General features: G+C 44.2%; 1 protein-coding gene across 1 annotated transcript in view; it reads left to right on the forward strand.

Moving 5' to 3' along the window:
* The first annotated feature begins 355 nt into the window (after positions 1–355).
* The window catches only part of LOC126413214 (myrosinase 1-like), a 100,005-nt gene continuing 87,291 nt past the window's right edge, over positions 356–13,069 (forward strand). The window contains exon 1 of the mRNA XM_050083111.1: positions 356–488. Within this exon, the coding sequence (XP_049939068.1) occupies positions 356–488 (133 nt within the window). The remainder of the gene's footprint in view (positions 489–13,069) is intronic.

The following is a 13,069-nucleotide window of genomic DNA, read 5'->3' on the forward strand; positions in this document are numbered from 1 at the left end:
TCTTATCTGGTAGATAGCGCGCTGTGCGGATGAGTTCTACTGTCTAGTGGCATGCCAAGTCCACGGGAAGCCCTGCATCGTTCCCATCGGCTGACCTCCTCAAGCAATGAATGCGCTGTTGCGCAATGACAGCGTGGTCTCTTGCTTTTACCGTGTCAGGAATTCTTCACAAAGACTGGTTTTCCCTTATGATCACTCCCTAACAAAAGACGGCTATCTCCTAAGTACAGTGAATTACCAGGGTTGTAAGAGGTGGCAATGACCAATCACTTTGCCTAGAGCTGTCGTCTGATAAAAAGGTAACCATAAAAGAACGGTGCGATGTCCGCTTAGTGCAGTTCCTTCGTTTACCAAGATGCTGCTGCTCTCGTTAGTAATGAGCGCCCTAGCGCTGGTGGTGCATGCGCAGAACGCCACCTTCCCAAACGACTTCCTCTTCGCCGTATCGTCTGCAGCCTATGAAATAGAAGGAGGCTGGGACGCAGATGGTGAGCACTAGCCTAGTTCGTCTCATGCACTCTGCTGTTTTGTTAGCTAATGAGAGACATGTTGAGCAGGAATATTCATGAAAAGTGAACCAGATTGAGATGGCTTGTTTCGAAATAGTGTTGAAACCCGTAGTCTGGGGTAAAGATCTGCCTCTGAAATTCCTTCCCCAATCAGAATTTGTACCCTGTCGCAGAAGGGATGTTAAGCACTGCTCCATTCCTTTTGTTCTAATTTCACAATGCTTTCTTAGGATATCTTTAGTTAAGATATTCAAAGCAAATAGATAATGAACAAGGAAACACTTTGAACGCAAGCTCACTGCATACGGACACACAACTACACTGAAGCGTCAAAGAAACTGGTATAGGCATGCGTATTCAAATACAGAGACTTGTAAACATACAGAATACGGTCCTGAGGACGGCAAGGCATATGTAAGAGAACAAGTGTCTGGCGCAGTTGTTAGATAGGTTACTGTTGCTACAATGGAAAGTTATCAAGATTTAAATGAGTCTGAACGTGGTATTACAGTCGGTGCACGAGCGATGGGACACAGCATACCCGAGGTAGCGATGAACTGGGGTTTCCCATACGACCATTTCACGAATGTACCCTGAATATCAGGAAACTGGTAAAACATCAAATGTCCGACACCGCTGAGGCCGGAAAAAGATCCTGCAAGAAGGGGGCCAACGACGACTGAAGAAAATCGTTCAGTGTGACAGAAGTGCCATCCTTCCACAAATTGATGCAGATTTCAATGCTGAGCCATCAAAAAGTGTCAGCAGTCGAACCATTCAAAGAAACATCATCGATATGGGCTTTCCAAGCCGAAGGTCCACTCGTCTACTATTGATGGCTGCACGACACAAAGCTTTACGCCTCACCTGGCCCGTCAACACCGACATTGGACTGTTGATGACTGGAAACATGTTGCCTGGTCGAACGAGTCTCGTTTCAAATTGTATCGAGCGGTTCAAATGGTTCAAATGGCCCTAAGCACTATGGGACTTAACATCTGAGGTCATCAGTCCCATAGAACTACTTAAACCTAACTAACCTAAGGACAACACACACATCCATGCCCGAGGCAGGATTCGAACCTGCGACCGTAGTGTATCGAGCGGATGGGCGCGTACGGGCATAGAGACAACGTCATGAATACATGGACCCTGCCTGTCAGCAGGGGACTGTTCAAGCTGGTGGAGGCTCTGTAATGGTGTGGGGCGAGTGTAGTTGGAGTGATATCCCTGATACGTCTTGATACGACTCTGACAGGCGACGCGTACGTAAGCATCCTGTCTGATCCCCTGGATCCATTCATGTCCACTGTGCATTTCGACGGACTTGGGCAATTCCAGCAGGACAATGCGACACCCCACACGTCCAGTATTGCTACATAGTGGCTCCAGGAACACTCTTCTGGTTTGAAACACTTCCGCTGGCCACCAAACTCTTCAAGCAAGAACGGTATTGAGCATATCCAGCCCTTCACGATATTAGGCAGGTGTACTAGTTTCTTTGGCTCTTCAGTGTATAAAGTAGTTGTCGAAAGACAGGCCCTCTCAGATCTAACAATGGTCTACTTTTCATACGCCCATTCCACAGTAACTGTGCACAAGATATTAACGGCTTATCTTTCTCAGCACATTTATGTTTTGGTGTATTAAACAGAAACATACCCTCGTGTGAAAGATTTACAAAACGTTTTTGTCATAGCTGTTTTTTGTTTTTTACTGGCTCACCATCGGAGTTCTTGATATTTGAGCAGAGGCTTTTGTTTTTCCCAAGCTCGTCTTTCACTCTCCCATAGCCAACACTTGTCTTTCCTCCTATAGCCTTGCATTTGACCTCTAGCCACACCTGCTTTGCCGTTTTGCACTTCCCGTCAATCTATATTTTTATACTGTATTTCCTTCTTTCGTCAGTTAAATTCAGTATCTCGTGCCTTACGCAGGGATTTCCACTGAGCCCTGTCCTTTTTTCTGTATGATTCTTTACTTCGTTCACTATTTCATCTGTTAAGGGTACTCATTCTTCTATTGCATTCCTTTCCCTCGTCTCGGTCAATCGTTGCCTCAAGCTCTCTTCGAACTGTCAAGGAGTTCTTTCAATTTATCCAGGCCCTGTCTCCTTAATTTCCCATCTTTTGTGCAGTATCTCTAGCTTTAATCTGCATTTCATGACCAGTAAATTATGGCCAGAGTCCAGATCTGCTCCTGGAAATATTTAAAATTTATTTTCATAGTCCCTGTCCTACCAATATGTAATCTATTTGAAACTTATCCACTACTCCATGTCTTTTACACATATACAACCTTGTTTCATGATATTACCAATCTAGGAAGTCCCCCTACGGAAATATACGACCGGCTAATTAAGAACATTATTCAAATTTCACAAGCTGCGACATAGTCGTGAATATAAACAGTGACTGTGCGGCTGGTCCCGGTGGAGGTTCGAGTCCTCCCTCGGGCATGGGTGTGTGTCTTTGTCCTTAGGATAATTTAGGTTAAGTAGTGTGTAAGCTTAGGGACTGATGGCCTTAGCAGTTAAGTCCCATAAGATTTCACACACATTTGAACATTTTTTTTAAGTGATCCAGGTACTGTCAAATGTTTTTTATTCCAGTCTTTCATCACAATTTTAAGTTCTTCGACGGTGAGCGGTTTCAGTCAGTAATGACCATCTTCAGATCTGTTCTACACCATGTCCTAATGTGACGATGCTTTGCTGAGTATATTTCTACGTTTTGACGATGCCATTACGGCTTTATCACATTAGGACATGGTTTGGAACAGATCTGAAGATAGACTGAAACCATCCATCGTCGAAGAACTTAATATTGTGATCAAAGAGTGGAATAAAAGACATTTGACATGTCTCAAACGTTCAAAAGGATGTGTCAGTTCAGCGTAGTAGCGAAGTACATACGGAGTGTTATTACGCAGAACAGCAATATATGAATTAGTGATGCTGTTTATTATGGCTGTCGTATCTCTATGAGCCTAAAACTGTTGGTATAGCTGATCTACGCTTATCATAATCTTCGTTGTCCTCTACCGAATCTGAAGGTTGCCTGTGCGTAGTAACAGACTGTTGTCTCACTCTACAATAAACACATGAGCGAACTTCTAAACGACACCATGTTTATGAACCTGGGCTGTCTCCTGTCTCACAATGGTCTACCATCTAGGTTCGTTCAATAAATGAAATCTCTACACTGCTCGACCAATGTCGCTATACCATAGCGGCCACTGTCATCATACTGAAAAACGTCCTGTAATGTCCCGTGTATAGATGAAGCAGCCACTGTCATCATACTGAAAAACGTCCTGTAATGTCCCCGAGTATAGATGAAGCAAACAGATTGCAGGGTCGTTACTGGTTTCCTTCACTATTACTACGGTAACCATAATATTGTCAACTGCTTTGCGTTTTCCCTGGTTATTGCTGTTTCTCTGGATTTTACCGCATGCACTGACGCAACTCCATTTAACTCAGAAGCAAGCTCCCCTCTTTTGGAACATTCTGTCCGCAGTTGCACTCTTTCTGCTTTCGGACTGGTCAGATTTTCGGTTGAGGATCAAGTATTCACTGTACGTTCCTTATTAACTCTGTCCATAGGAACATTCCTGACGTTGTACATTTTCACTGGATATTGTGGGATCTCCTGAGTACAGATGGGAAAGTTCACAGAACAAGGAGTTGATACAGTTTGCTAGCGATATGTGATCTAAGGAAACACTACATGCTCCGCCACTGTCTTTGATGCTAGATGGTTCCTTGATTATGTTTAAAGATATCTGTTCTGGTATTTGGGGTGTGGCTGTTGCTGACAAACTCTTTGTGAACTGGATCACTGTGTAGAGTCGATCTTCGCCAATAGTTATTTACAGGATAACTGTAGTTCCTGCGGAGCTGAATGGAGAATAAATGAAGAAACACCGTTTGGATCAGATTTTTTTTAGGGACTACAGCCTTTGATGTGCGCTGTGTATCAGCTTCAGGACTGGCACTGCAACGTGCTGCTTGTTAACAGCTGGTGTGAGTAACATAAAAATAACTGGGGGAATCTACTGAACCAGGTCTTGGAGTTGTTCACTCCAACATCCTGGAAGATATGCCATTAATAATCTGCCCCTAACAATAGTGTGAAGTTGAGTAAGTGCTACCAGAATATCTTTGTTATGCTAGAAGTGCCACTGAAGCATATTTTGCGGTAACACAGCAATGGTTATACGGGAAAAGTACACAGACTAAGTTACGAGATACCAGTCGAGATACCAGTCGACGTACAAGGTTTGTTTTTCTGTTTCATGTAATATTATATTTAGTGTACATAACGTAATAAGTTACTCACCCGTTTACCAATGAATTTTATAATTCAGTATCAGATTACTCGATAACGAGCAATAGGAGTACAGTGATTTCTTATTTCACAACACGTAGCCAACTGTGTTAATATCATCTGAATGTATATAGGTACAGCGGGTAGCGCTCAATTCACAACAAGTGAGGCAAACGTGACTTCATTTTGAAGGCACACATTGTATCGAAGGCGGCGGGAGCCGTCTATCGACATTTGTCGTCGTTTGGAACTTGGGAGATGATGTATTGGATTTGTAGCTCTTTAGCTGAGGCTAGTAGTGGATTTTATACAATAACTTATGCCCTTTGGATAAACGCGGTTTCAAAACGCATCAAATTGAGGATCTCCCGAAAATGCGACGGTATTGGTACAATTTGTTGCAATAAAATGACAAGAAATGTTACGTTGGTGATTCAGGAATTTTCGTATTTCGCTGTTTACTTAGTATAACTTGTGTTTTGTCAAAGTAGAGAGTAGCACAAGTTTACTCTGGTGTACTGGATAGTTGCGCCCTGCGTATCGTATAGCGAGCAGGTTATTCCTACTTTCGCCTGTATAAAAAATGGCTCTAAGCACTATGGGACTTAACATCTGAGGTCATCAGTCCCCTAGAACTTGGAACTACTTGAACCTAACTAACCTAAGGACATCACATACATCTATGCCCGAGGCAGCATTCGAACCTGTGACCGTAGCAGCAGCGCGGTTCTGGAAAGAAGCGCCTAGAACCGATCGGACACAGCGGCCGGCCCGTCTGTATAGCAGTGCAGCGCCGCTTGTGTCGAATTTGGTGTACTCAGTCTTGTGTGTATATCAGCCGGTGTCACATCGCGTTCACTGCTCGCATCATATCTGTCGAGTCTCCCAGAACTATTCGCCGTTTAAGTTTTGGCTAGAGTACGCGTCATGTGCAACCTGGATCTTAGAAATACACGATTGGTTAGGTGATACGGTTTGAGTTGCATCTGATCAGATAGATACCATTCCTTTTGTTCTGATTTGTATGCATTTTTGTCGAGTTTCACGATCTCTTGCAAGCAGACCGGCTTCTCTCTCGGTGTGGTTCTCAGGCGATGTTTACACATCGTGATGGTTCCGTTAGTCCAGTCCTTCATGCAAATGCGGCGATCCAGTAGAGTTTACAGTCTTCCATCCGGTGGACGATTCATTTCTTAAGGCAGCGTTGCTTTCTTAGGGAGTCGTTCGGCATATCCGGCAGGAACGCTGGTATGATCAACATCGTTTACAATGTTACAGTGGTATTCGAACTGTAGAAATGTGTGTTCAAAAGAAGTTTCCTCCACACCTGAATGTTAATGGTTAGCGGATTCACGTTCGGTATGAAGGATAACAAGGAACCTACTTCCTTTGTGGTGAAAGTGGCCATCCCAGGTCCAATTGCCCGCGCAGCGTTGCGGCTTTACAGTCGTCCTATGAAAAACGTCGTCCGTTGGCATTAGCTGAATTAGTGTTTGCAATCTGCTGCCAATACTTCTCCAGCTTTAGAGGACACCTTCCTCCCCCCCCCCCCCCCCCCCCCCACTTCCCGCGATTCCGCTGATACCGGCAAGTTCAGATGCGGCCCCAGTTGTCGTTAAGGCGCCGGCATCTGTTGCGCAAGTTAAACGCCGGCGGACTCAGGATGGCGAATATTTTCAAGTCGCCCCTCTCCAGTCTTGCCTCTCCGAGAAGACGCTGGTAGAAGGTGCTTCTTCCAGTGGTGACGCTTTGAATACTGACGATAATAACTGTTCTTGTTCCGCAGGGATAACTAGGCTTTTTCTGTCGATAGGAACGTCCGTTCCGGTGGGTTCCGATGATTTAACGGAGACATCGTCTGCTGTTCTGCCTTCACAGTGCTCTAGTAAAATGCGATCACTTAGTCTGACATGACAGAGCAAAAAGTTACTGCGGATTCTCGTCCGGGTCGTCAGATGATGCAGACATCTTCAGACGCAGCACTGCCTGTCTCTTCTTTATCTGATGATCATGTTCATCGCTCCCGGTTGTGATTCCCGCATTCCGCTGAGTGGAGTAGGGACGCCTCCCTCCCCGCAGCCAATCTTGGCGAGCCCGCTACATTTCCGCGTTCACAAGTTACGCTGTCACGGAGTGGTGTGAGACAACTTTTCAACCTGAGCGGGCAGCGTCACTACGAAATAAAAAGAAAGTGTGGTGTCCGCACCTTCTGGTGGAGGGGATTCAAATCCTGTACCTTCGCCGTCTACCGGTGTTGTCATGAGCGGGACGTGATGCGTAAATTTTTTTCCTAGTTCTACTTTCGTGCCTCGCATGTGTTAACTAAGGCAGGTGTACACGTTTCTTGCCAAATTGGTTCAAATGACTCTATTCACTATGGGACTTAACAGCTGAGGTCATCAGTGCCCTAGACTTAGAACTACTTAAACCTAACAGACCTAATGACATCACACACATCCATGCCCGAGGCAGGATTCGAACCTGCGACCGTAGCAGCAGCGCGGTTCCGGACTGAAGCGCCTAGAACCGCTCGGCCACAACCGCCGGCCGTTTCTTACCCCGAATATTAACAGGATAAGCTCTCCATCACAACCTGCTGCGTCACGACAGTTTATGATTCCCAAGTGATGTTGTGTGTTTGTAAGAAGTGTTATTTCATGTGTTTTGTCTACCTGGGTATTCCATGTTCTACATCTACTTCTAGTAGTCGAATTGGCGTTTTTTATTTGTTTACTTCCCTATGCAGCCAACTTTTTTCAATTGATGTAATTGCTACCAGCTTCACTGACCACTAAGATGTTTCAATGACTCTTAACCATCGCCCGCAGCGGGTAAACCTTTCTCGCCCTTTTTGGGAGCTAAATAATTTGCATCCGGTGGATTTTCTTGTTCCTAAAAGACTGACGTTACACTTCCGTGGCCGCTCACTTCACAACACGTGACGCGAACGTGACGTTCCAAGCAGTAAAAGTGAACTGCCGCATTTTGTTTACCAAAAGGTACGTTAACCTCGAAATTAAGATTTTTCTTTTATAAATGTGTTAAGTTCCACATTCATGTGATGGACCCGCAGATAAGTGAGAGGCTAAAACGTCGGCAAAAATAATTTCGAAATTAACTGAAAATGTTGTACTATCTATTTTTCCTATTACGCCTGCATCAGCCTCGAAAATTAGGCGTCTTGCTGGTTTACAAGCAAAAAATGAGTTGATCCCAGCCATAATTGAATGCAATAACGTAAATACGAGTATTCAACAACGTCAGTACATTTTTAGAAAAACTGAAAAAATGGTTTCAGAAGTTGGTCTATAATTGGAAAGTGTAATCCCTCAAATGAAAAAGTGAGAAACAGTGCCACCTATTATTAACAACATAGGCCGTGCTTTCCTCAGTTTGTAGACGATACCAGTTTCTGATGAAAGTAGACATTTCCGATGGACTCTGGAGGAATTTCAGTTGTATGTTTGGGAACGACATTATAATGTTGCAAAGGACGAACTGAATTCCACGTGAGAGAAGAACGTGGATGAATGATCACGGAAGTCGATAACAGGTCCTTCAATCTTCGATAGAGGATGTAACGTCAAAACGACATCACTTTTATCGCAAGTGTTGTCAATTGAGTGTGATATTATTGCACTTGGTCTGCCGTGACCGTTATTGGAAATAAGTGATCACGTTAAACAAGTACATTTTTGACTGTACGCAACTATTATTAAGATCTGTGAAGGTCTTCTCAACAATGAAGTTACTGTTTGCTACCTAATTGTTTGTTTCATCTCGCTACGCTCGTAAAATAAACCTCCAGACTATTGCGTTGTCTTCGGGGTCTGATAGGGGGTTTCTGTCGCCCTACATTGTCTTATACGTATACGCTCGTGCTACCTCTAACCCACTTGTTCGTCCGCTACAATGAAATTACTCTTCCCCTCCCTTGCATTTCCCGACCTGCGCATACAATTGTCCTTCTGTGATTACGTAAGTGTAAAGTGTCGTAGGTCCCACACCGGTAAAGTGTGTTTCACCATCTTCGACGCTGTGTCGGCGAGCAGACAGTTGTGAAGGCAACCGCCAGATAGCAGCAGCTCCCGCATATCGGACAGTCGATTCAGACGGTACTGCGGCAGTTGCCACCAGGAACCGCTTCTATCTTATTGTTGGAAGAGAGCCGTAATGTATTCCAAAAAACGAAGGAAAATTGGGGAAAAACTCGTGTAGTTTCAAATTTTTGTACTGTGGAAGGATTGATTGCTATGAACAACATACTAAAAATCCTGAACGTTGGGGTTTCATGGTTGAGGGAGGACTGTGTTTTTCTTGAAAAACTCGAAGTTAAATTGGCTTAAATTTCCCAGATAAAAGCTGCTATTTATTTGTTCTCTATGACCAATAGTTTCCACATTGAGGGGGATAGAAAATCGCAGATTATTAAAAATATTGTTTTGATGGAATAAAGTTAATATTTAATTTTAAAACAAATGTTGAATGTGTATTAAGTGATAAATTGTGTTCTGGGGTGAAACAGAGTGAAAGGGGGGGGGGGGGGGGGGGATGGAGGGCGGAAGTGTGGGGTAGAAGCGGAAGGGAAGGCAGGTCGCTGAATAGTGTTCAGGCACTTTCCTCCTTCATAGAAGTGCAAACTGAAGACCGAGTAGGTGACTTTCCACTCCATTGAAAACTGAAGGTCGAGCAGGTTATTCCCCACTCCAGCTACCCTACTATATTACGAGAAATAACTACATAGCGTTTTACATTGTTATACCCGACCCTCGAGAGCGCGACTTATGAATCAATGGCGACACAGAACGTAGACGTGTCAGGGGGTTTGTTAATTTTCGGCAAAGAGCGTTAACACCACATGGAATACAGATATGAGTTACTAATAATATTAACGCAAGTAACACATATCTGGAAAATCTACGTAACTCATTGTGAACTGATGTACACTGCTGTAGGGGAAAGTTGAGTCTTAGTCATCCTGGATGGCAAATGGCTCTGAGCACTATGGGACTTAACATCTGAGGTCATCAGTCCCCTAGTCTTGGAACTACTTAAGCCTAACTAACCTAAGGACATCTCACACATCCATGCTCGAGGCAGGATTCGAACCTGCGACCGTAGCAGCAGCGCGGTTCCGGGACTGAAGCGCCTAGAACCGCTCAGTGCACAACGGCCGGCTCTGAATGTCAGTTGGAGTGTCTTCCGGAAAAGGCGACTTCCTCCATCACCGAGCGCTGATTCGATTTTTTTGTTTTCAGAGTTTCCTCTCTAGTTACAGGTATCTTTTGTGAATAGATCAGGTAACTTCTCTGACCATGTGTTTGCGTAGTGGTGTGTTATTTTCAGTTCATTAAATGCATACTTATTTGCAGCTGTTCAGGGAGGCCTTTCTGTAAAATACGATCCTGTAAACAACGGCTGATAGCTGTTTAATTTGTAAGTACATCGGTAACAGCATTTCATAAAGCTATGTAATTGCACTGTGGTCACCAGGTGTGAATAAATGAAAGAACAGAAAGTTATTGCATTTTTCTCGGCCATTAACTGTGTTAATGGTAGACTGTAAAAACCTTTTCTATTGAGGAATTGCTACCACTTGTAGAGTGGTCTGCACTAAGTGGGAGACACTTACCACGCATACAAAGTATGTCTTACAAGACGTGTGTGAATATGTCTGATGGAGTGGCGACAGATCATGTCGGAAGTCTAGAACAATAATCAATTGGAATGCGTTATTCGACTTCCGTTGAATTATCTGAATTTGTAAGGAGCGATGTTTCCCTTGCCTAGCTGTTGGTGCTCATATAACAGCATCGCAGCTTGTGCTGGGCTGCGTAAACGCTGCAAACAACGCTCTCAAACGGAAACTTTTTGATCTCCCCTTATAACACCCAGGCGACCAATCTCTGTTGCGGAGGGAGACTATTTAATCCTTTGGGCCGCTTTTTATGTTGGGGTGGGAGAGCTGAGGTTGTGGTGATGCAGTATCCCTCATTCTGTGATGAATATTCCAGACACTGATGGTGGAGACCATGAAATAGACTTTGTCGAATACATATTGACAGCTTGGTACACTTAGGGCAAGCTCTTCGATGTGGAAGACAGATGACAGATCCGTCGTTCGAGCGTTTCTTCAGAAGAGCTCGGTTAACAACTGCAAATGTGTATTCACGCAATTAACGAAAATAGCTCCACTATATAATGTGTCTCGAAACTCGATACTAAAACTTCAAGAATGGATTCATCATATAACAAGAAGAGAGAAAAGGGCTATGCCAGTATAGGTCTTCAAATCCAGCGTTACAGATTTATGCGACCTTTAGTTCCTACAAACCGACCTGTACGTCTGTAACGCCAGCCAGTACACTCTGGTTACTTGTCAGAGGAATGTTCAAAGTGAACTACACCCGCGTGAATATATGCCTCCATTCGACGCTTCACTGAAAACCGCACGCGATCTAAAATGCCTACTGTAGTTCGTACTGTCTGAAAGACTGCCACAACGCGTGCATGCAGAGTAGGTTCATCCACAACAGTAGTCGAACAAACGGGAGACTTTATGTTTGTCCACAGGTGGAAGTCCCAGGGGCTTAAGTAAGGTGAGCGGCGTGGCCAAGCGGTCAGTCCACCCCTACCAACCGAGCCCTCAGGAAACTTTGCATTCAGATTCCCCCACACACAGACTGAATGTACGGGAACACTTGAGAGCAGGCTGCGCATCTAACCACAGATAATCCAAAAGCTATTCATTTAACTGGCGATGACTGTAATTCCTCTGAGCATGCAGAAGGATATACAGGATAAATCACGCTGATCCACTATCAGACAATTTGGGTAACGCTTGTAACCAGCGTTGTACATTTTTCTCCGGCAAACAGCTCTTTTGTCAGGGTGCACTGCGTAACAGCAACATGCTCGAATAACTTGGTAACTATGCAATTCCGGATGCATATTGACACAGCCTTTTATTCTTCTTGTTATACGAGGGAAGCAATTACTGATATTTTGCCATTGAGTTCTGAAACACCTGTATAAACACGAACTCAGTGACGTTATTTTGTCTTCTCTGATACTAGAACTGGACAAGAAAATGCTATGGAGTTATAGCCTACCTGAAGACTGAAAAGCGTGTAGCGCTCTCATTGTGGGAAAGTTGCCTTACACGAGAGAGCGCCCTGTAGTCGCTTCTTGTGATGTTGCTGGGTAGACAGAATGGGGAATCACCTGCTCGATCTTCACTCTACAGACCTTTGAAAGGTGGAAATGCGAGTCCACAATCCAGTGACCTACCTTCCCACGTGCTTCTATCGCACATGCACCCCCCCCCCCCCCCCCCCCCTCCCCCCGACAAACCCATCTCAACCGTGTTTCACCTTCGGAACACAGTTAATCGGTTTAATACAGCTCTGCTGTATTTACACGTAGACATACATTTACCATCTGTTTTCAATCCACTTCATTTAAAGATAAACATTTGAGTTATACGGTTAAAGCATTATATTTAATAATCTACGGTTTTTACATCCCCTGCAACACGGACACTATTAGTCGTAGAGAGATAAAAATGAATAGGAAATCTTAACGAAGTTCTATTTCGTCCTGGGAAACAATTTCGCAAAAATCAGCGCTTTTCGGAATTAATCAAGGAAACACAAAAAGTGACCTTTTAACCCCTTCTCCTCTCACCCAACGCTCGCACCCCATATGTCATTGTTTTTAGTTATGTTGTTCATGGCTCTTACTCCTACCCCTACATAAAGATTTATGACTATACGAATTTTTCCCCACAGGCGTCCTATTTTTGGTATTCGTTAAGTGTCCTAATTGAAGCTGTTGGTTTTCTGACGGGTGGTTACGACCTGTTGACCTATGGTGAAGACATTTGCGCGTTTGAGGAGCAGGTAGCAATCAGTTTCAACGTGGTCGTTTTATGTCTGATGCGTAGGGTGGAATCATAGAGCCAAAGAATCTGGTACACCTGATTAATACCGTGTATGGTCCCCTGTGGGCAAAGCACAAGTGTCGCACAATTGACTAATATCTGAATTACTGCTAGAGGGAATTGACACCATGAATACTGCAGGGCTGCCCATAAATCCGTAAGAGTACGAGGGGGTGGATATCTCTTCTGAACAGCATGTTGCAAGGTATCCCAGATGCGCTCAATGATGTTCATATCTGGGGAGTTTGGTGCCCAGTGGGGCTGTTTAAACTCAGAATGTTCCTGCA

The sequence above is a fragment of the Schistocerca serialis genome, chromosome 7 (genome assembly GCF_023864345.2).
Source record: "Schistocerca serialis cubense isolate TAMUIC-IGC-003099 chromosome 7, iqSchSeri2.2, whole genome shotgun sequence".
NCBI lineage: Eukaryota > Metazoa > Arthropoda > Insecta > Orthoptera > Acrididae > Schistocerca > Schistocerca serialis.